This window comes from Ursus americanus, chromosome 19, assembly GCF_024610735.1.
Source record: "Ursus americanus isolate L20-20 chromosome 19, mUrsAme1.1.p, whole genome shotgun sequence".
Classification (NCBI taxonomy): domain Eukaryota; kingdom Metazoa; phylum Chordata; class Mammalia; order Carnivora; family Ursidae; genus Ursus; species Ursus americanus.
Genome location: NC_142145.1, coordinates 29261629 through 29286868, shown reverse-complemented (window position 1 = coordinate 29286868; position 25240 = coordinate 29261629). Strand labels below are relative to the sequence as shown.

General features: G+C 37.4%; 1 protein-coding gene across 2 annotated transcripts in view; it reads right to left on the bottom strand.

The window, feature by feature from the left end:
* RIT2 (Ras like without CAAX 2) overlaps positions 1–25240 on the bottom strand; it is a 423565-nt gene that overhangs the window by 256978 nt on the left and 141347 nt on the right. For both annotated transcript variants that reach the window (XM_087869855.1, XM_087869854.1), the window contains one exon: positions 23426–23482. In XM_087869855.1, the coding sequence (XP_087725981.1) occupies positions 23426–23480 (55 nt within the window). In that variant the 5' untranslated portion in view covers positions 23481–23482. The remainder of the gene's footprint in view (positions 1–23425; positions 23483–25240) is intronic.

Here is a 25240-nt window from a genome sequence, read left to right as displayed (position 1 = left end):
AAAAAAATTTATTAAGCATGACAGGCTTAACAGAGACAAGGGGGGGGGGGTAGTTTTAGGTAAGAGTAGGGGAAGAAAACGAAGAGAAGCACCCAGAAAATAAGCCTCAAACAGAAAAAGTTGTACTTTATAGCTGTAAAATGAGAAGCTACCATAATTGGTGCTTCTTTCTCAAAGTTTGGGAAGACATTTCCTGTAAAAATGTGTAGCAAGATTGAAGTCGATTTCTATACAACAACAATAGCAACAACAAAGTAACATCCCTGTAGACAAGAAAAGTAGGCTAGAAAGAAAGCCCAACAACATTTGGAAAGGTTACTAAATATTTGAGTTCAAACGCATTAAGAAAATACAAAGTAACACATCGAACTGGAAGAACTCAAAAGTAACAGGGTAGAAAACAAATGTCAGAAATAAAGGCTAAGGAGGAAAGCACACAAGAGTAAGCAAGTAAATACATGTAATGCCCTAAACAGAAGATTAGAAAATCCTTTAAAGGAAAATATTAAAAATGAGTATGATTCAAGTACAAACATATAAAACAGGCAAAGAATTTCCAAAATATTAATAGTAGTCTCTAAAGGAAAACAAAGAGCGAATATTAAAAAACTACTCAAGATGATTTACTGAGATCAAAACAAATTTGAAACTGTATTAAAAGAATAGATTGTGTACCTGAGAAACTAACCCAGAATTATCACTAAGACAAAGCTTAAGATTATTAGACTTTATCAAAAACAAACAAGTTTCTGGGAATCCATGCAAAAAGAATAAAAAATAAAAAGATAATTAGATTGTCATCATACTCATTAGAAGACAGTATTATATTTTCGGGTACTTAAGAATGTAACCAAACTAACTTTCAAGTATAATGGCATTAGACACACTATCATCAGCATGCCCAAACTTAGGAATGCTGACTTGATAAGCCCTATCTTAAGAATATACCCAAGCAGCACCTTCAGGTGTTACCAAAATGGGAGACGTGGATGTAAATGGTGATAAGCATTATTTCTAGGTTACCTTTATATTTGGAATTATGACCACATAAGGGAGCTTATGTAATGGCCATATGCTCAGACAATAGAGATACACTACAACTATACAAAAAATGAAGAAAATGGGGCCAGCATGTGTGAAATTTCAAGTTTCAGTAATCATTTCCCAGCTCTGTTAACTGTAAAGGTCTAGGATCACTGATAGCTCAGTAGAAATGATTATTCCTAGCACATAGGTTACGGTCTTGCATCACCATTTTGCATTACAATAAACAAGGGCTTCTTAGAGAAATGGCTGTATCCAGTTGTGTGGTAGGAAATGAACAAAACAGCCCAAGAACATCTTGTCCTAGCAGAGAAGAAAGCTATTAGTGATTACTGGAGGTGTGTTCAAAAGCCTCAGGAGTCAACTTGGAAAGACCGCCACTGGCAAGAAAGATGGTGTAAAGTAAACATCACTAAGAACAATGATTGCAATGAAACAAAACCCGTCAAATATGTTTAAATCTATAAAGTTGTAAAAGTCTAATTGACCACTTTTAGAGGATCCTGGAGAATCAACTCATTTCTTTGAATACTAGTAAACAAAGGGAAAGACTCAAGCAAATATTTCGCCATTCCTGTACAACCAAGTCACTGAGTAACCAAGTAGCTTGAGATTAATGCATTTAACTACATGATGCATAACATTAGAGGATAATTATACATTTAAAGCAATCAATTCCTTGGAAACAAAGTGATAAAGGGGAGATCTATAGATTATGGGATTATAAATCCTTACATGTAAAATCATAATATATACATATAGATATATATTCAGGGAGTCTGGGGAAGACAAGACTCAACTACAGTGAATTGGATGATAAAATTATAAAGGCAAGTTCAGAAATAATTTCATAAAACATGGGATCACATGTAGTAGAGAGGGTCTAGAGAGAGCTTTTCAGATGACTGGCAAAGTTCAGTTTTCTTTCATGGGTGGTGGTTACAAGAATTACAAGGATGTTTTCCTTATAATTCATTCTGCTGTACCATGCTTTATGTTATCTTTAATAAAGAGCAAGTTAAAAAAAAAAAAAAAAACAACCTTAGGGGCGCCTGGGTGGCACAATGGTTAAGCGTCTGCCTTCGGCTCAGAGCGTGATCCCGGCGTTATGGGATCGAGCCCCACATCAGGCTCCTCTGCTATGAGCCTGCTTCTTCCTCTCCCACTCCCCCTGCTTGTGTTCCCTCTCTCGCTGGCTGTCTCTATCTCTGTCAAATAAATAAAATCTTTAAAAAAAAAATAAAAATTAAAAAATTAAAAAAACTCTTAGAGTTGGTCATTCCATTTATCTAGATCATTTATTTCTTTATGAAATAAACCTTATCATATCATTCAATATCAACCCTTTGAGCACATCTTATATTTCCATGAGCTTAAGACACAAAGTTTGGGTAGTTGTACATGAATTTCTTTCTGTCCTATAAAAAAAAATGTTCTTAAAATAGGAACATTAAAGATAATTTATTCTTTTAAAAACAGCATAAATATATGTTATAGCAAATGAAGAAAGGATTCAGAGAAGTTTCTAACTATAAACCTGAGAAATCAGGTCTTTTTGGAGCTCAGTTTCCTAATTGGTTAAAATGTGTAAGGATTAGGTCTATCCTGTTAGAGTTATATGGTTAAGACTCCATTGAAATCAAAGGGCAACAAAGCATTATTTATCAACAGGAAATGTGCTAACCTTCCACCATTCCAAGTAATCTTCAAATTTTAATAAAATTTTAAAGATTTAGTATTTGTTCTGAAATATAATTCAATACCAGTCAATAGGAATGTCAGTCAAGAATCTCAAACTTGTCTAAACATAATCTAAGCCATTTCAATTCCCCATGTCTAACTCAAAGATTTTAGTTAAATATATACAACCCAGTCAAACATTATAAAAATATTTAGAAAATGTAATATTGTTGTTTTTCAAAGAAGACAAACAAATGCAAGAAACTTTGGTTCTATTTTTTCAATAAGTTGATCTTACTGTATGGGTGGGTCATTTAAAACAAAATGGCCCAAATGGAATTTGTACTTAGTTTTTCTAGGGTACTTTGATGTCAAATGTGCAGGGATAGGAAGCAGCAGCCTTCCTTAAAGAGTTAAAATGCTTCCACTTTCAATACAAATGGAGTAGAAAAACAAGTGTCAGGCAACAGAAAGTTTGTCATTGGTAGAGTTTAGAGAAATTTGGCAGCTGGAATATTCTCACAACCCATCCCTTCTTTCAACAGCTTGAATATTTCCATGGTCTTATTAAAGACAATTTCAGAAATGTTTTTCTGCATCACTGGATACCATTTTAGCCAGACTAAATCTTATGGAAATTTATGTTTAATTCTAAGACATGTTCCACCCACCACCCTATTCCAATTAAAGCATGACATTGACACATCCCATGCCCCCGCCTGATACAGTGTTCAGAATCCACACGATTTCACATGCTGGTATCTCTCCAAACCAGGAAGCCACTTTCACCTCTAATTTGCATGATGCATTCATTTTCAGATCAGTCACGTGATTAATGAGCATCTTGGAGAGTGTCCAGTTTTATCCACTCTGTCATGTACGCCTTATTCCCATCACCAGACTCAATTAACTCTCCCAGCTGTTGCCAAGTGGTTGCACTCAGTATAAATTATGCTTGTTCATTTGTTCCAGAAAACAATCACATCCACTGCAATTTAAAAATTGTTTTCCATTGGTGAGGATAATTAATTGTTAAAATGTGTTTCAGCAAGTATTTCCCCTTACTACAAAGACCAAACCTTTCAACTATTCAATATTCAATATTTATCACACGCCAAACTTGTACTCCACAACCTTCATCTCTGCTCTCTGAATAACACAGTGCAGGTTTGTGGAAATTCTCATAGTGAGCTATTGCAGTGGAACTTGAATTAGGCTTCAGGACTGTACTAAAAGGGGATTAATGTAAAAATGGCTTTATAATGAGGAAACTGAAGAGATAAGTTATTGTTTTCTATCATTTTTTTTCTCCCCCTCAAAACTCGATTGAACTTTGCAAATTTTTATGCCTCGAATATTCAGTCAGAATATGAAAATCAAGTTCTCTTTGTCTTCCACATCATTTCAATTTGACAATTTTTCCAATTCACACGTATTAAAAAAAAAAAAAAGATCCTATTTCTTCTCTAACAGGTTGGAGTTGTTAATAAACCCTTGAAAATAAAGGAGTTTCTTTTTAAGATGGTTTCATTTTCAGTGGAAGTTCCAGGCTGTATTTCTGTTTCACAAAGGAAGAATAGCATTTGGGGTATCTTGGTTCTGTGTTGTTTGTGGGTAAAATAACAGTTTAGGGGCACCTGGGTGGCTCAGTCATTAAGCGTCTGCCTTCAGCTCGGGGAGTGATCCCAGGGTACTGGGATTGAGCCCCACATCAGGCTCCTCTGCTGGGAGCCTGCTTCTTCCTCTCCCACTCCCCTGCTTGTGTTCCCTCCCTCGCTGGCTGTCTGTCAAATATATAAAATCTTTAAAAAAAAAATAAAATAAAATAACAGTTTAATTGAAGAACTTTAGATTTTTTATTTGAAAATGCACCCACATGCACGTGTAACCAGAGCTCTAGGCTGTGATTAAGTTTCACGGGAATAGAAAAAAAAAATGTAGAGATAATTGTGTTATAATTGGGAAGTTTTCACATGCTTAGCTTTGCATAATGGTTTGGTGAGAAAAATGGTAGAACATTGCTTTTCAAGAGATAGCAGTTCCCAAGATACAATTCTGGGGGCTGGGGACACAGCATGGAGGTAGACTAGGTCTCTGTTTCTGTGATAAGACAATGAAATAAATCTATATCCAAGAAAAATAGCAGATCTTGATAAGTGTGATAAAGAATTTTATAAAGGTGGTATAACAGAGGGATAAATTCTAAAGAGAAAACATTTATGAGAATACTTGAATAACAAAAAGAATTCAGCTGGAGTAGTAGATGGAAAGGTCTTTGGGTAGAACTAACAACTAGTAGGTACAGTCACCAGAATCAGGATCAAGGTTGTTGTGTTCAAGGTATAGCATAAAGTTGATGCTATAGGCCTGGAGAATAATAGGCAAGGGGTAGTGTGGGACCGGAAGCAGATCAGAGTCACACCACACAACTCAAGTTCCAATACAAAGCAAGGGGTGGAGAAGCCTCTCAGACTGCTGGATGGAAGAGGACAGACCAGAGAAGAATCAGGGGGGACCAGGGAATTGTAATCTGTAGCATAAATCAGCTTTCCCCACTTGTTTTAGCTCAAACAAATTTAGATTAAGGAGGACTTTAGTAAAGAGAACAGAAATTAAAATCCGACAAATCATCTCTATCCTGAAAATGAACTATTCCTAGGCCTAATTGAAGAAATTTACATTAAAATCCACTGATAGGAATTTGATCCTTGTAACTCTGTTCACTCTTCACCTCACTTCCATAAATACTCCTTTCCTTCTAATCCTACAGTTATTTCAGGCTCAGACCCAGTTTTATGTATTCCTACGACTTCGAAACTTCGCTACCTTGAGGGATCATTTTTGCTTTCCGCAACTTCTGAACAGTTACAAATGCCATTTCCTTGAAATAGTCAATCAAGTGTTAAGTTTCATAGACATTGACCCTGGAACAACATGGGGGTGAGGGGCACCAACCACCCCCTCTGTAATTGAAAACTGGCTTAGAACTGTAACTCCCCCAAAAAACTACTAATAGCCTGTTGACCAGAACATTTACCAGTAACAGTTGATTAGTGCATTTTATGTTAGTGGCACCTGGCTGGTTCCGTCAGTAGAGCATGTAATTTTTTTTTTTTTTTTTAAGATTTTATTTATTTATTTGACAGAGCTAGAGACAGCCAGCGAGAGAGGGAACACAAGCAGGGGGAGTGGGAGAGGAAGAAGCAGGCTGATAGCAGAGGAGCCTGATGTGGGGCCTGATCCCATAACGCCGGCATCACGCCCTGAGCCGAAGGCAGACGCTCAACTGCTGTGCCACCCAGGCGCCCCGAGCATGTAACTCTTGATCTCGGGGTTGTGAGTTCAAACCTCATGTTGGGTGCAGAGATTACTTAAAAATAATTTCTCTTAATAAATACATTTTAGGGATGCCTGGGTGGCTCAATCAGTTAAGCGTCTGCCTTCAGCTCAGGTCATGATCCTAGGTTCCTGGGATCAAGTCACGCATTTACTTCTCCCTCTGCCTGCTACTCCTTGTGCTTTTGCGCTCTGGCAAATAAAATCTTTAAAAAAAAATTTTTTTAGTGCATTTTATATGTAATATATACTGCATTCTTTCAATACATATTTTGTAGGTTTTGTTTTTTCAGTAATGTTATTTGTTATTCTCAGATATGTGCTTTATCTACCAGTTCTCAAATTGTTCCAAATCTTCAAAACCTTTTCTGATTTATTGAAGAAAAAAAAATCCCCAAATAGACCCATGCAGTTCAGACACATATTGTTTAAGGGTCAACTGAACTTAAATAGGTGTCATCAATATTTTGATATAAAGTCAAAGACTGTATGCTATACATGGTAAGATATTAGGGTCAGAAGAGCTTTCTGGGGGCTCTAATGTTACTCTAGTGGCTATTCTTAGGTCTGCTTAACTCAATCCATAACCTTGGACAGCATTAAAAAGAATAGAGCTGTGCTGTGAGCAATGCCAGTTGTGAAAGGGTTAATACTAAAATTTAACATTCTTCAACGTTCATTTCATTTCCTTTATATATGGTGTGACCCTGAAGTATAAATTACTGGGGACTGAGTATTATTCTGTAAAGGTCAAGACTATTTGTTTAAAATTTACTGGATTGCCAAGCTGTGGAAAAATACCTTATTGCCTTTTCTGCTTTTTCTTCTATAAATCAAAATTAGTGTTTTTCAAATGGGAAAAAGTGATATCTATATGTGACCTCTCCAGAGCTGCATTCTAAACTCAAATTGATGTACGAGAGAGTAGTCTTATTTAAAATATAGTACCGATCATTTATTTTGGGAGATTCATGTATCATACTTCTGAGGATACAAGAAAAAAATTCAGATTTCAGTGAAGTTTACAGAAATACAAACGGTTGTAACTTTATCCTGGTTTTTCCCATTCCTGACTTTTTGAGGGTTATCCCCACTCTTTTTGGTTTTACTTATACTCCATGCCGAGGATAATTCAGCAAATTATATGCTTATATATAAATAAGAGTTAGCATATATTTACAGGGTATGATTATAGAGATTTTATTTTTAAATCAGGACTTCTGATGGTTTATTAAATCACGTACTATGTTGACTCAGTCCTTATCATACCCCTATATTTTGATAAGGCAGATAGATATCAGCCATATTTTATGATTGAAGAGACTCTGGTCCTAAGAAGTTTAAATAACCTGCTAAAAACAGATAATTTGGGGAGGGGGAAAAAAAAAAGACTCCACCCCAGAGAGGTGCTACAAACTTATCAAAACTGATTATTTTTTTAAAAAAGATTGAGACACCGAGCACAGAGGGAGAATGAGAGGGAGAAGCAGACTCTCCACTGAGCAGGGAGCCTGATGCAGGACTTGATCCCAGGATCCTGGGGTCATCACCTGAGCCTAAGGCAGATGCTTAACTGACTGAGCCACCAGGTGCCCCTCAAAAATGATAAATATTTTAGTTCTTCTATCACATAAATTTCATTGCGACTTGGTAGTAAGCCCTATAAAGGAGAAAAAGCAGTACCACACCTTTTGTATATAAAACGCACTTCTCCAAACCAATCACCTAACGTTTTTCCAGGTGTCCAATCCTCTTTAAAAGTGAATGTTGGTATGTACATGTGAGTACAGTGTACAATAGTCCTATTTTCCAAGATTATCATTAAAATGATGGCTATTCTAAGCGATTTTTTCTTTTTAAGATTTTATTTGAAAGAGCTAAAGAGAGAGTACAAGCAGGGGGAGCACCAGGGAGAGGGAGAAGCAGGGTCCTGCTCCCACTGAGCAGAGAGCCTAAGGTGGGGCTCCATATCAGGACCCTGGGATCATGACCTGAGCTGAAGGCAGACACTTAACCCACTGAGCCACCCGGGCACCGCTGAGTAGTGGTTTTGAAGGAAACATGTGAACCACTGATTCTGGTACTTTTGTTTACAAACGCTTACACTATGATGATCAACCAGTTGTTTTGTTTGTTAAGAGCAAACGGAGTATGCGATATAGCTAGTGTGCATGTGTGTAGTGAATAAAAATAGGTCTCATTTTCACTTTTCCTAGTGCTATTTAGTGATATTGTGTCTGGGGACCAGGACTAAGAATCACTGCTCACAGTTTGATTCCTAATGGGAAGAATGTTAAACTTTCATTATCCACTGACAAAGTTTATTGCTCCTAGTACTTGTAGATGAGCTCAGAAGAAGAAAACACAATTCTAACAGAAGCACATGCAATCATTTGGGGCCAAGACAGCAGGGATATTTGTTATACTGCCATTTTTTTTTTAATCACTTTGTGATCGTGAAAATGTATTAGGTCAATGATAAAATGGCTATGAGGAATACGTGTTAAGGAGGACTACTCCTACTTTTGGAGTTTGGATCACTAGATAGATAGCAGTGTCATTCACTGACAGAATAGTGCAAGAACAATGTTGATAGAGGTCAGATCATAAGTTTAACCTGAAAAGGTCCAATTTGAGAGACATCAGGACATCCCAATAGAAAGGTCAATCCAGCAGTTGGATGTGCAGGTCTGGAGGTCAGGAAATAAGTTGGATAGAATTCTTTATATGCTGGATATATGCATTTGGACATCATAGACCTATCAATGCTAATAAACACCATGATAATGGGTGAGATTGTCTAGGAAGGAGTTTTCAAAAGCAGATGACTGCCTAAAAATAAGTAAAGAACCAGGAGGTAAGGACACTGAAGAAACGAAAGCTTCCCCAAGGTCATCAACAGTATTAGTTACACCTTAGAAGATGAGTAAACAGATGACCACATGTGTTTTGGATTTAGAGCATAAGGAGAACTTATTGTTTTTCCTCAGGCAAATATTAGTTGTGGAAGCCAGGTGAAAGTAGCTTGAAGAGCTAATAGGAATTTAGAAAATGCAAACAGCTAGCATAGACAACTCTCAAAAGGGTGATAGCAAAGAGGACAAAGGAGCAGCTCACTGGAAATCTACAACTTGAAAAATTAACAAAGAGGGGAGAATATATGGAAGTGTAAGGGAACTACGCAGCTGACCACACGCTGAAAACCAGAGCCCTTGCCTTTCTGAGTCTGTTGTGCTCCCACGCATCCATTGCTGAGCAGCTTTCTTCAGTTAACTTGGTTCTGATAAAGGGAGGTTTCACTATTTGTAGATGCAGGATATATAGGACCTTAGAAGAAGAAACATGGATTTTTTTTTTTTAATGCAACTATCTAGCTTCTAAATAGAAACAATGAGGGTTTTGTGTTTTTTTTTTTTTTTTTTTTTTTACTGTATGAAATATTTAGATAGCCAACTAAGCGTGAGGAGGAGTCACCTTCCCTTACGGTGGCTGTGATTCTAACCCTGAACAACTTGGCAAATATGGGTGAGCTTCATAGATAGAATCCGTGTCTGGAAAACGGATTCCTGTCATTTCACATGACCAATGAGAAGATAAAGCAGTTAAAATGGTCCATTATAAAAACAGGTGCTCCCATTGGTGTGGTCCTTTCAAACTGATTTTCTACATAGTTAATTTTTGCCTCAAAACAGGTGTTTGGTTGTGTTTTTTTTAAAGGAAAATCTGTAAAATAATGTCTGCCACTAAGAAAACAAAGAAGCACTTTAAAACATGACTAATTTGTTCTCTGTGCTTCGGACATCTAATCTAGTCCTTTCCCAGCATACAATTTCTATCTTTGCAGGACTTACTGTAACATGAAGTCATAAAGGTTGTGCTTTTTCTGTAGATACGTCACACACAGACACAGCAGCTTAAATTGCCAAGTCAGGGAAACACTCCATGTTAAAAGAGTAATATCTTTGTCCTGGTGAGGATGCACACTATGAGACAGTCTTTAATCAGAGGAAGAAAATTGTAGAACACGGACAGATGTAGGACATGTTCAATTTGTTTTTACATTAATCCTACAAACCAAATATTTCTAAAGGTCTCTCCCCATGTCCTCATTTCATGCTGAGTAAATACTTGCTGATATGGACACTTTGATGTGAAACGTCAGTGTTGACCTCTTTGTTCTCCAGGAATCATCTTAACATAGTAGTTAAAATTAGCCTAGTTAAAAGCCTTAAGTAGAATCAGCCATGGCTAATAACAGATTCTCTTTGAAGAGAGCATAAATTAGGAGACAATAGTTAAACGTTGCGACTTCGGGGTCAAAGAGAGGTTTGATTCTAGTTCTACAAACTTCTAAACATACGGTACTGGGTAAGTTAGCCCTACACAGATACCTACCAAGAGGTAGGTTACACTTTCTGAAAGTTTTTCTGAGAATATTTTACACTTGCCATTTTTTTTTTAATTGCATGAATTGGGGAAGGTAAGATTAAGTTTGTTAGCTCTTCTAAGATACGCTTAAAATAATTTTTTCAATCAAGTTGCAACCATCAGCCAATTTTTAGGCCATACCAGTATGGTTTTTAAGATTCCACTTACTAAGAGCCGGGGGCGGGGGAGGGGGGGGCAGAGAGAGAGGGAGAAACAGACTCCCTGCTGAGCAGGGAGCCAAGGGGCCATCCCAAGACCCCGGGATCATGACCTAAGCCAAAGGCAGACGCTTGGCTGACTAAACCACCCAGGTGCCCCTTTTGTAATTGTTTATGGCAGTGTGCTCATTAGGAACCAACAGAATACTAGAGAGGTTTTTAAAAATAAACTTCTGAAAAAAAGTATTAATACAAGTCCTTTGACTTCATACTAAGTTTCCACTTATTATTAAGCAAAAGAAATGTTGGGAAGTGCTTCTGCTGTAGCACAGGATTTCCCTTAAGCGCATCTAGAGCTACATGAAATGACAGGGCTGGTGGTCTCCTTGCTTAGATTGACCACAGATCATTTTCATCAGCTGCAAAGAGTCATCATAGATGTTAACTAGAAGTTTCCATGGTTATGGTACGATTTCGCAACTGTAGTGAGAGTAATAAGAACGTTGTTGTTACATAACTTAGTTATTGACCAGATTTTGGGCCAAAGAGTTCTCTATCGTTCTATTTTTAAAAGCCTCTTCCACCCCTTCCCCCACCTCTTCCCCCGCCTCTTCCCCTGCGGTCTCAAGCAATTTGGGGCAGTTTTAGTCATCCCATGGAGTATTTATATTTCAAAGACGAGGAGTTTTACATCTTCAAGGAACAGCTAAAGAGTAAAAATTTTTTTCCTCCTAGGAGATTAGATGCATATTTCTCTATTATCAGAAGTTTAGGATAATTATTAAAGTTTTTCTTTGTATGAGGGGGTCAGACTGCATGGAACTCTTCATCTGTTTCTTTGTTAATCACTAGAACATTCTCCCCCTTTGTGTTCCTCATTTCCCCTGGGGTTCCGCCTCTTCGATTCAATCGGGCTTTGTCACAAGCTCTCAAATCTTAATCTGCCACAGTTTGTGTCCTCCTAGCTTTGCAAAATGCCACGCTAAGGTCTCCACGTTATTCTCCTGCTCTCCTACCTTGCCTGCCAGCCCTGAGACTAGCAGAGTAGTAACAACCGCATGTCCTCCCCTGATCCTAGCCCTTCTTCCAACCTTCCAATAGTAGCTTCAGCCTCTAGCCAGGCATCAGTAGCCACCTGAAGTGCCCACGAAAGAGGCCACCCCACTGCACAGCCGTGCATTTCCCTTCTTCGCCACAGTGCACTATGCACAGTTCCTCAAACAAGAGCATTAGAGCAGCTGGTGTTCGGAGGCCAATCCTCATATGCATGGGGGGGGGGGGTGTCCACAAGTATCTACATGGCCCACCCCTCCCCACATAAAGGTCAGTAACCAATTCGGGAATTCTCTCAGGGCTGCCTCTTCCACAAAACCCTTTTCTTTGATGCCTGGCTGGCTCCCCAATTGTTGGTTCAAAAAATGACCCTTGTCGGTGGAGGGCATGGAGAAACCGAGAAAAGAGTCAGAGTATTCCAGGTTCGTAGGCGGCAATCTTAATAAGTAAGGGAACTTACCAAGACCGCGGTTAGGCTGCTGCAAGACGAACAGCCCTCTGCAACTACCTGCCAACATCTTGAGCGTTTATATAGGAGCGTTAACTGGGCTCATTCACGTGCACCATGCAGATGGCGTCAATAATACATCACTCTCTCAAGGCTGTGGCCTTGAAATGTCTCCAGGTGTGGGAATGGTAAACATTCCAAGGAAAGGGGCAGGGGTGAGGAGCCCCCTATTGCCCCAGGAGAGTTTTCAGGTCAACCAGAGGTCATGTCCTCTTGACGACCTCCTCCAACAGCAGTACTTAATACTAAGATTTACTTATTTAAGTACTAACAGTACTTAGATTTATGGGATGTTTACAGTACGCTACGTTCTATCCTGGGCAGTTCACATCTATTTTCTCAACTAATCCTCATAGCAGCTTTACGTAGGGACGATTATTATTTTCATTCTTCAGGTGAAGAAACAGAGTCCAATGTGGGAATATAAGCATCTTCCCTGGGTCAAACAGCCGGGCATCCCATGGTATTTAAAGCCAGATACATTAGTGCTTCACGTATAAGGTGGTATGACTGGCCTTCGGTGGTAGAGGGTTCACATTATTTATAGTGAATCAATAATGTTACTAATTTGGGTAACTATAGGAAGATAACTTTTTGCAACCTTACACACACACACACACACACACACACACACACACACACACACACACAAGTCCAGAACTGCAGAGTTGCTGCAGTGTTGCTGGGTTTGTGCCGATGTGAACGTTCTCCCCGCCCGCCTTGCTTTTTTTTTTTTTTTTTTTTAGCTCTCTAAGATTTGGTAAGAAGGTGCCCTAGAGTGTGAGCACAAGGTCAAGTAGTTTTGTAAAACTTGTCAAAGTGACGACACTTGGTTCAGGCCAATAGACTGTGACATAAATAAAGAAAACTGAGGCTTCAGGGCTACTCACTTGCAGGGGTCCCTTCCAAAGGCTTGTTCCTAATTTCATATTCAAAATCGTATCACTGTTTTTCTGAAAGAGGTAGGGGTATTTCTGGATTCCATACCAAGTGAGCTTGCAAGAACTTCCCTATACCTGGAAGTGACTGCCACTCAAATAAATATGTGTGTTACACTCAAATAAAATACATCCCCACATTATCCTCCTGACATTATGTATTTATTTGTAAGTTTGTGTGATTTGTCTCCTCCACTGAATTGTAATCTCCGCGAGGGCAGAAACTTGGTCTTGCCCATGGCTATCGTCCAGGTCCAAAAAGAGTGCCCGGCACACAATAAGTGCTTATTAATTATTTATTAAAGAATGAATGGACGTAAGCGAGACTACCAATAGGCAACACAACCTAAAAGAGTTGGAATTACTCCTAAGCCACAGAACTCAACAGAAAAAAAATTATGTTAATTTACATAAACAATGAGTGTCTCATTCGGAAGGGAATTAGTTTATCATATATACAGAGAAAACAGCAAGTGTTATTTCAATTATTTCCAGGAGTGATCTAAGTTTAGTTTTCTCTGGAGCCAAGAAGGAGGTGCCGTAGGCTATAGTTTGGAAGTAGGTCCTGGTGGATGCTTTCCCTTGTTCTTAGACTGTCATCATTAAACTTCCAGTTCTATTAACTCCCTTTAGACTGATTCAATGCCTAACAGGTAACTTTTATATTTCCATGTAAGATAGCCGTCATGGAGATGATATGCTGCTCATATCTAGTTTTTTTGATAGAGACTTTACATGGTAAATTGAATCAGGGGTTTGTAATTATGATTTGTTCTCCTTTATGTAGTCTGGCCACAGGAAAAATGTCCATAATCATACATGCTTTGAGTAATTCCAGTCACAGTGACAGTAACATCATTGTAAGTTAATAAATTGTCATTCTGGTTACTTTGCCATCTTTCTGGGATGGATACTCTGGGCCTTCAAAAAAGAGCACAAATTCTAGGTGGTCTTTTGCTGACAGCTTTCCTTATTACCATTTTTATCTTAACAGTTCAATTGACTCCTACCGAGGAAATTATAATATTCATTTTGTCTTGAACAGAGTGTGAAGCAGTCATATCTATATTATCTCACAGAACAATTATGAGAAATAGGGTCATCACCTCATTTTTATAGATGAGGAAAGGTCAGCAACGTATGCTAATTTATTCAAGGTTGAAAGGTCAGTAAGTACTTTAAACATTCATTCCTTCAATTTATTGATCAGCTGCTATGAACCAGGTGCTGATCTAGGTTCTTGGGAGACTTTTGTGACCAAATCAGTTTAGGTTTTAGCTAAGGAATACAAATGTAACCATACAGTGAATTAAAAGGTAATATATGCTGTAAGAGAAACAGGAGAGAGTGCGTATAATCAGGAGTTCTGGTGGTGGTTAGTATAAGCCTGGCTGAGAAGAGGCATCTGACCCAAAGGAAAGACTTGAAGTAGGTAATGAGGTTAGCTCTCTGAGTATCCCAGGGAAACAATGTTCCCAGAAAGGGAAAATCAAGTGCAAAGAGGCCAAGAGGAGAAATTAACTGGCATGTTCCAGAAACAACAAGGGGATTTCATGTGGCCGAAATCAAATGAATGGTGAAGAATGGTAAGAAATAAAGTCAGAGGGGCAAAGTATGTTGTTTCTGGGAACTTTTTAGGCCTTTGTCAATATGTTAGCTTTTCCTCTGAGTGAAATAGAGAACTACTGAAGGGTTTTGAACAGAGTGACATAAGGTAGATTATTTTTTTTTTAAAGATCATCTTGTCTGCTGTGGTGAAAATAGACTGGGAAGCAGGAAAAGTAGAAGCAGAGAGACCTCTTGGAGGTTAGAGTAATAATCCAGCCTGGAGATTCTGCTTGTGCATATCAAGATAGTAGCAGTACCAACAGTGAGAAATAAACAGATTTGGGATATATTTTGAGAGTAAAGCCCACAGAATTTCCGGAAGGCCTATTGTATGGGCAAAGAAAGGATTCAGGGAAGATTGAAAAATTTTAGGCATGAGCACCTTGAAGGATGGGATTGCCATAGAGATAAGAAAGGCCAAAGATAGAAAAGTTCTTTTTTGTGGAAAAAAACCAGAAATCAGTATTGGGCAGGGTACTTTGGGATGTCTATTAGGCATCCAAATGGCAGAGGAAGCTAAATATTCAAGTCTGGAATTCAGGAAAGAACTAGGAGGTGGAGATGCACATTTTTGAGTTGTGGCACATAAATAACACCCAAGGCCATGACACTAAAGGGAATCATCAGGGAAGAATATGTGGATACAGACAGTAACAGGACCAAGCACTGAGTCTTAGGGTCACTCCAATATCCAGAAGGGGATGAGCCAGAGCCAGGCCAAGAGTCAGAGAAGCTGACACAGTAGTTAGAGGAAAATCAAAAGTGGATGTCAAGTGAAAAAAAAGTAGATGAAATCTGAGAGTGGTTGACCATATCAAATGCTGTTGGTAGGTCAAAATAGGTAAAATGAAAATCAACTATTGGATTAGCCCCTATAAAATCAAATTGACCTTGATCAAAGCAATTTCAGTGGAGTGATAGGATTGAGAATCTGGTGAGAGTTGATTAAAGAAAGTAAGAGAAGGGGAATTAGAACTGGTGGTACAAACAACTCTTTGAGGGGCTTTACAGCCAAGGCAGTGGGAAAATGAGGCAGAAAGTGTTGGAGAAAAATCAATCAAGATTTTTTTTTAAGAATTATAATTAGGATGCATGAAATAGCAGCATGTTTTTATGATAATCAGAAATGCTCCACGAAAGAGAAAAAAAATTGTTTGAGTGGGATTCTTCAACAGAGGAGGAGAATGGGATCTACTGAGTAGAAAAGGTGGCACTGGCTTATATAGGAGCATGGATAGTTCATCTAAGTAATATCTAAGTAATAAAATTAGTAGGAGGACCAAGCATGGTTGTGGAGAGGTGGGTAGCTTTGGAATGAGAGTCTTTGGAAATTTATCTTCTGATCGCTTCAATTTTTCTCAGTAAAGAAACAAGTAAGGACATGGGGAGAGTGTGAAGACAGGAGAAGTTGCTGGTCTAATACCAGGAGTGAGTATGTGTAGACAATGACCTACATGTATCTGCTGGGCTTAACTCAAAGTTCATTTGGGATAATACATTTAAGGTGAGACGAGGGAGCACGGCCATGTTCAGTTGACCCAATGCAGTCTCAGAACAAGCAAACATTTGGGTTTAGCCTGGGTAGTGCTTAGCTTACTACATCAAACATGGGAGAAGAAAGAGATCTGAAATTTTGTGATTATGGAGTATAATTTAGGTAAGAGGGAAAAAGAAGACACCGAAGTGACTCACACATTCTCTAATTCAACAAGTATTTTGAGCATTCCCATGCACTGTGCTAGGTCCCGTGTGAAATAGAGTGAACAGGCAGACATGGTCCCTATCATTATTCAGCCTACATTCCACATGGAATGACAGACAAAAACTAGCACAGTTTTTAAGGCAGAATTTGATAAATATCATTTTAAGGAGAAAAGCCACGTGGTGATTTTGAGAATAAATCTGTATGTTACACATGCATATGCCTGTGTGTGGGTTTATATGTTGAGCAGTTAATTTAGGTAAGGTGGGTAAAGAAGACCTCTCTGGGGAAGTGATAGGCCAGCAGAGACCTAAAGGATAAAAAGGAACCTGCTAGGTGAAAAGCAGAGGAAAGGTGTTCAAAGTAGACAATGGCATATTGGCAAAAGCTGAAAAGCCAGGAAGAACTTGCCTGGAATATTTCAGGAACTGAAGGAAGACTGGCGTGGCCAGAGCACAGTGAACAAGCGAGTGTTACCAGATGAGCAGAAAGAAAATCAGGGGCCAGCATGAAGGCAGAATTCAACTTCTAATCTATCTGATTCAATACTAATTTCCTTACTATTCTAACATGTTTGGCATTCTAGAGTCACTAATAAATGTAATTCTTCAATTTCAGTTTTTTTAAGCCTTGATTTCCTTCAAGAATTATACCCTAGCCCTTATTCTACCTGGTAGTAATACCCCCCCCCCCAAATCTCATGCTATCCCTTCAGTGCTGCGCTGTAGACCATAGCCTTGTGGTTTGCTCACTAGAATAATTGGACACATTAATCTATGCTAATGTATAAATGACTCCTAATGGTTCTGGCAGTACCATCTCCCCTGAGCATTTACATTTTAACAGGGATTTTCTAGTGACACAAAGAAGTGACTCTATTAGTGCACATTTTAGACACTGAGCAGGCCATTTCAGTGTGATTCAAACATACTATTTCTTTAAAATCCTTGGCTTAGGAATTTTGAATTTCAGCAGAGATACTGAGAAATGTATACTTAATGTGGTACCTTTCTCCTACACTGGTCTAATCACATCGATATTTTTCATGCTCATACACTGTGGTGCCATCACAGTCATTAGACATGGTGCTGTCCACAGATGACCTGGCCCTAGCGTTAATGTACTTCACTGCCAAGGTGAAGCCCTTGTTTTTTTGAACTTCCTAAATCATTCAGGAAGACTTAAATCTCTATATGACATTTTATTCTTTTCTTGTAGAGCTTGTTACAGTCCTTACCAATTATTCAGAAAGAATATAAATCTTTCAGATGAGTGTATTATGCAGTATTCATGGCCTGTAAGTGAAATTGGAGGTCTAAAATAATAAGAGAGGAAAAGCATTCACAGCTGAGTCAATTACAAAAGTATGTGTTCCTTGAAGATACGATACGTAAGTATAGTTAGAAACCTGTTGGTCATACGAATTTCTGGACACTATGAGAACAGAATAAATGTATGGACAGGTAGATTAATAAAGTGATAATTCATTCCTGGGTTGTTAAATTTGTTTTCCTTCTGCAGGAAAGCAATCCAATGAAACAATTGGATAGGTCCTTAAGGCCAGTTTCCTCTAATCAAATTGTGTGCTGTACTTACACAATGACCTCAAGTCATCCTAATGCAATGAGGAAAAAAAGGATAATTTGACTCTGGATAAAGAGATATGATCGACTCTTACAGATAATGAAACAAAATTAGGCAGGGAAGCTCAATGAGGAATGCATTGCTGCTTATTTTTGCACACCATTCATTTACATGCCTTGTACAATGCCCAAATCATGGTAGCTACCCAACAAATGTGTTAAAAAATTAACAGGGAATGGAGAAGAAGAGGAGAAGGAATAAAAAGAGAAAACAGAAGAAATAATAATTAACAGCATAGCACTTTTAATTTTTCAAAGAAATTTTCTTCTGGTAACTATTTTAGGTCAAGAAATAGCTATTAACATACATAGGGAATTCCTAGTAAAGACACTAACACACTTTTGACTAATTATTAGTCTAATTGCTCCCTAGAACTCTAAAGTTAACTGTAGCAAAATGTAAAAGTGATTGATCGTTTTCTAGAAATGTATTCATTCATCCATTTTTTATTCAACAAATATTTATTGAGCATCTACTATATGTCTGGCATTCAACTAACATCTGAGGAAACACTGGTGATTAATATTGAAGTTCCTATCCTTAGGACACCTTAATTAAACAAATAATTTAAAAAGTTATTTTATTATATATCGATAAATAATATTAAGGTGATAGCCAAGGTTCTGAATGAATATATTTTATTTGGGGTAACCAAAGGGGGCTCTCTTGAGGAAGCAATATTTAAGCTGAAACTTGACCAATGTATGACTTACCCAGGCAAAGATGGAGAGTGGAGAGTTCAAGAGCATTCAGGGTTAAAATATATGCATAAATGTTCCAAGGTGGAAAGGGGCTTGGGAAGTTTGTTAATTTAAAATAAGGTAGGTGTGATTGAAACCCAAAAGGGGATGGAGCGTGACAAGTCTGTAAGCAAGAGTAGCAAGACCAAGTCTTATGCTTAGAATTTTATTCTTCATCCCAATCATAATTAACAACACTGGGAACTATTAAGAAGAGCAAATTTGTGTTTTTAAAGATATTTCTGGATTCTGTGTAAAAAAAACAACTGGAAGAGCTAGTCTAAATTGGAGATGGGGTGTAGCTTGGAATAAGAAGGCAACAGAAGTTATGGAGAGATGGGTTCAGGTTCAAGATATTTTTAGGAGGTAGCAACAATAGAGCTCAGTGAATGATTAATGTAGGTAAGCTGAGATAGGTATCCAGGATTCCTGTTGGGTTTTTGGCATGAGATTCTGGTGGATGAAGAGGCTTACCATGATAAATAATCCTGAAAGAAGTAAAAGTCTACTAAGGATAATGAGTTACTAGCTAAAGTTGGAGCATGTTTAATTTTATCTTCCTTGGAGGTATCTACATGTAAAAGTTCAGTGGCCTGTCAATAATATTTATTTTTATCTCAGGTAAGAGTACCAGACTGTAGATATTTAAACCTTTAGTCAGTCCTACAATGTCTTTAAAGACCTGACCCCTGAGGAATCTTTACTTCCCTCTTGCCACTCTGCACATTGTATCATTTATTTCTTCTTTAGGACTTCTGGTTCCAGACATGCCCCATCTCAGTCACATTTTGTACTGTCTTGCTTGGGCGCCTGTATTTTTTTGTTCTTCTGGGAATATTTACTCTTTCTTCCTCTTCACTTGCCTAACTCCTGTGCACTCTTCAAAACTCAGTATGGAGAAGGGTTGCTCTACATGTATTTGTGCCCCTGCAGGTCAGGTGAGATGTTCCCACATTGTTCTTCTTCTGCACCTTATGGTTTTCTATTTCAAGAACTCATTGCATGATCTTGTTTGCTGATTTATCTTCTCCACCTAACTGGGAGTGCTTTGGAAGCACAGCTTGTGTTTTTCTCTCTATATATCCATGTATACCATGGTACCTGGCACATAATAGGTGCTAAATATATATATGATAAAAATTTTACAGGCTTGCAGAGAAAGGAGGCCAAAACAATAGTCTTTGAGGACAGTGAGGGATAATTACTAATTATGTATATGACTTGATCAAAGTTATGATACCCTGTAACTGAGAGGGAGCACAAATCCTTCATGGTTTAGAATTTTCCATCTAGTATCAAATGTCTTATTTGGAGAAATCTATTTGGTACTATATCTTGTTTCCATCTGTATAATTTGCCAAGTGAATGTACCTGGTTTTCTCCGCTTATATGTTTGCCTTCATTTGATTATCAATAAAAGCATGATCAGAAACAATTCTCAACATGTAAAGATATCAATAAATAATTTGGACTAAATACACAGTCCACAAATGAGACCCTGATATTTACATTGTGGGTTTTAAGGAAAGGAGCACCATATTTTATTTCAGAAAAAAAATCAACTTGATATCTAATTGATATTAAATTAAAATTATATACAACAAGATTTTTAATTTTGAGAAAGTTACAATAAAATTTAAATGACATGGCAAAACAAACCATCCTAGGTCATTTTCTCAAATATCTCAGGTCTTTGAGAAATCCAGACTTCTCTGAAAAGTCTCCTTAAAGGATCCTGAATTTTAGAATGGACAGTAGGAAAGCCAGGAGGGCTTTTAAAATATTTGGAAACTGTGATCCAAAATCACAGTGAATGTATCTTTAAGAGAGTGTTACTGAACTCCTTCTCCATCCTTTCAAAACCCCTCAGCACTTTCTTTTTTACAGTAATAACTGACATCATAGGTAGCATAAATGTTTGTGTATTTGTCTGAATTCTTCTTGAGTTGAAAATTCCTTAAGAGCTTGAACTGTGCTATATTAATCTTTTCTTTCTAGAGGACAAGCAGATTGCTTGGCAAAGAGTAGGCATTTACATTTTTTGCCGATTGAACTGCATGCAATGGTTATCTCTAATGATTTACTGCTAATTAAAAAGTAGCATGTGTGTTTATTACAAAGGGTTGAACATCAGGACTTTGGTCAAAACATTTCTTCTTTTTTTCCATAATTACTTTACTATGGAAAAATCAAACCATACTTAATGTCTAATGCTTGGAGATACTCATTTTAAAGATTAAATTAAAGCTTCAATTTATCCATATTTGGCACCTAATTAAATTAAATTAAGGAACTTAATTTAATTTTTGAGTGAGGTCTTCTCATGAAAGAGTAGATTCAATACCTTTCGATAACCCTCTCATAGGTATCTTCTGTGGATTGGATGCTAGGCCCATTGGTTAGTGACATTGAAAATGTTAGTTAATAAGGAAAGCAATGACTCCTTTGGGTAGGACATTCATTGGTATCAGATGATATCCCTAATTCTTGTCAGTAATAAAAGGAATCTAAACTTTCAGAATTGGTGTAGATTTGAAAGGAAAATAATTGTAAGATGAACATAAGGAAGAAAATAAAACCATGCAAATCCTTCAAACATCTCAGAGAAAAACTCTTCAAAAACTTCAGTCAGTAGGATGACAAACAAATCTGCACAGAATTGAAAAAATACTCATTTCCTATATAAATTGTGAAATAAATATCCTCGAGAGGCATATTCTTCTCTAATTTGTATGATTTTCAAAATGTAGTAATACGAATTTCCTCTTGAGGGGTCATTAAATCAGCCAGACTGAGTTATAGTTACATAGCTTGAGCAGATGAAAAATAAATTATTGAGACTTTTACCTTCCTCAAACAGGATACCAATGGAAAATTATTAACCAATATTTTCATTAGAGAAGACAAGAAATGAAATGATGGGAAAATCAAATTGATAATAATAAAGTGCTCTGTGTCTCCACTTTCAAACTTCTTCCTCTAAAGCTATTTTATTTATAGCCAGAAAAAGGTACGATTTTAGCTGTTTGTTAGTACAGAATGTCCAGTTAGCTTAATTTCAAATGATGGATGTACTTCATGGAAATCTAAAGAAATCATCATCATATTCTTCTCATTTCTTCCTCTTGAAAGAGCCATTTATAATTTATTCACATAAAATGCCCTATTCAAGCCATTAGGTGGGAGAGGCTGGCGAGCTAAGGTAGTTTTTCAAACACAAACCCATATAAAGCTTAAACGATGATGAAAAGTAATGAACAACAGAGTGAATTTGTGATATCATAAATGATATATTGTACTGTTGAATTTTCCAACGAGATAAAAGATTCAGAGCTTTTCCCTAGAGATTTCTCCTCTTCTGTAATTCATAGTGGGTTATGCAAAGTCACCAGCATTCCAGAAGCAAGATATTTGGAAAATGGATTTAGATGATTGCTTCTAAATCTTTACAAAGTGATTATTCTCTCTTCAGAAACAAAACTCAACTTCTTAAGGAAGTGCTTTCTGATTAACAATGCATACATTTCTTGCACTGCAATCTTACTAATCTGCTCAACTAATGAAGAAGTCTTGCTGAATTGTGGGACATTTTGTACTCATTTCAGCATAAGTACTCAGGCAAATATCCTATTCCATATAGGATAACATTTTATATGCACAGGAGAACATTGAATTAAAATTGCCTGATGAGCAAAATAAGAATTAGGGGATCATACCCGTTGCAAGTAATGGTAGGAGATACTCAGACAAAGGGAACAGAGTGTAAGGGATGAGGTGTATAGTCAAAATTTCTCACAGTCCAGGCAACCAGGCAACCATGAGGGGTCCAGAACTATGTGTTTCCCTCAACGCTAATTTGTTTCTAGACAAAGAGTGCTATAGCAGATTCTGGGAATTTCCAACTGGTCCTTTGGAGTAGCTCCTTGCAAGAGTAAAGACAGTGTTAAAGACATCTTTTCTGCTTTGACAGAGGAAGGAAACTTGTTCTCAATTGCAGTGTTTTTGCATTTAATACAGTAAAAAGAAAATCAGATAGGAAGAATGAAACATGGCTGGATTTTTGGCTCTAACAATATTTTGACTCTTTGGATCTTAGTTTCCTCATCTACCAGATGAGAATGGTGAACAAAATTACATCTATATCTAATGTCTTTTCCAAATGCACCATTAACATGGTTAACTAATTCTGCAATAGAAGATCCAGACACTGGATTCAGACACTAAATGAACAAATGACCAAATAAACATACAATCACATCAGTTATATTATCCAGAGCAGAGCTTTTCAAACGCAGGTAGATAGCCATTAGTGGATCCTGAAATGAACTTAATGTATTCCAACCATCATTTATCAGGAAGAAATAGAGTAGAATGGAAAATATGAGAAAGCACAACAAGAAGTAAGGACAAATATTGTTTCTTGAAGCTTGTATTATGGTGGCTTATATATTCTATATTTATGTGCATGTTTACTGGGTCATGGTAAAATATATTTCTTATTCTCCATAGACATCAACAGTATTTGTCAGCCACTTATTTAGAGTTTCTTTATTTGGGCTAAAGGAGAAAAAGAGGCTTATACTTACCAATAGTGGGGTCATGATAATCAGGGAACTGATGACTAATAAACTGCATTGTCATTGCTGAAAAAAAATAAATTCAATTTAATAAAAATTCACTGATTCACCAATAAGTTATTCTCCAATGTAGTTCATCAGTCTTTTAATAAGATCTAGTGACTTATTTCTCTGAGTGACTAATTTAATTATGCAACATGAACCACCAAATGATAGAGAAAGTTCTAGAGGAGAAAAAATGTTATCTAGAAGGAAAATAATGCCAGATACTTGTCTGGAATAAATATGTCAAAATTTTCAGTGTATTTTAATAAAAATTGCATTGTTGTAAAAATAAGAAGGTTCTAGACATAAAGAGAATATAAAGTATCTATAGGATCCTTCTTGGCTTGCTTCGGTGTAACAGTTGGTATTGGTTGGGAAGATCTTTTCACACAAGGTCCTATACGTATTCTGGGACTTACTTACCCTCCTCATCTTTGAAATAAGGAGATAATCTCTGAGGTCTCTATTATTTATAAAGGTACATGATTATATGAGTTTTACTCTTAGCCAGCTTTTTAGTTAAAATTATTTGCCACTTTTATTTTGCCTGACCCATGCTATTAGGTCCTTTTATTAATTTTCATTACTTTTTGGGGGTATATCCTCCAAATTCTCCACATTCTTTTCAAATCAATAATTTTATAAAACATTTATAATGTTTCTATTATGGTTTCTTCATATGAATGTCCATTATTAGGAGACAAGTGGAATGCTGAAGTAAAGCAACAAAACTTGGAGTAAGAATTTGTACATAGTAGTTCTCTTCCTTTTCCCCCTTCCCTGTGTGTGTGTGTGTGTGTGTGTGTGTGTGTGTGTGTGTGTAAGAGACAAAGACTCCCTGATCAAACTTTAGTTAGCCTCTCCTGAGTCTTCCTCTCAACCAAACCCTGAGCTAGGTCCCTGCCCTTGCTAGACCCACATAGCCCAGTGGTAGCAAGAATCCTGCCAAATCAGGTCGGTGAGAAACTCCCACCTTGGCATTGGATCCCCCTGGCCTGCCTTCAGCAAGAATCCTTTAAATCTGTTCGGCAAGAATCCCCTTACTTCTGATGGCTCCTGTTGGTAATTTTCCATCCCCCAAAGCCTGTCCCCACTCCTTGCCTATAAATCTCCCCTTTTCCTCACTGTATTCACAGTTGAGTACAGTTCTATAATGAATTCTCTTTTGCCTTATTGCAATAGTTCCCGAATAAAATCTATTTTTACCTTTTTACTGTCCAGCTCTGGTTTCCTTTAACAATGTGTTCATGCTTCAGCAAATGTTTGAAACAGGGAAGACAGTTAAATTCAACAAACCTGTACAAGGCACTAGTCTAACCCTGCTGAGAAATGCAAAGAAACAGAAACTGACCCAGTGAAAGAGAATTTCTGTTTACACTTTGATAGTGTTTACTTCCTGTCTTTGCATTGACAAAGGAGGTCTCCATATGAAAGTATTACTCAATTTGACAATTTAGGGCAAATTTTTGAAATGCAAATTAACATTTCTTAGTGAGGGCTTTAGGACTTAGAATATTTCAGGTAAACAAACTGAAAACAACATGTTTATTAAGTAGATATCAAGGAGAATTTGGAAAATGTTTTTCTTGTGTTTTAAAAAGAGCATTGTCCTCTGTCTCTTACTGCCTGGCTGGTTTACTCCCAGCTAGAGTACAGAGGTTGGAGGCCTGGCCTTCCCATGAACACTTGATGTGGCTAGTCAATCAACTAAATTTCAAAGATAGCTCAGACTTGGTAACTTTAGAACTAAAACGAGATTCTCTGCTCTACTCAAGACAA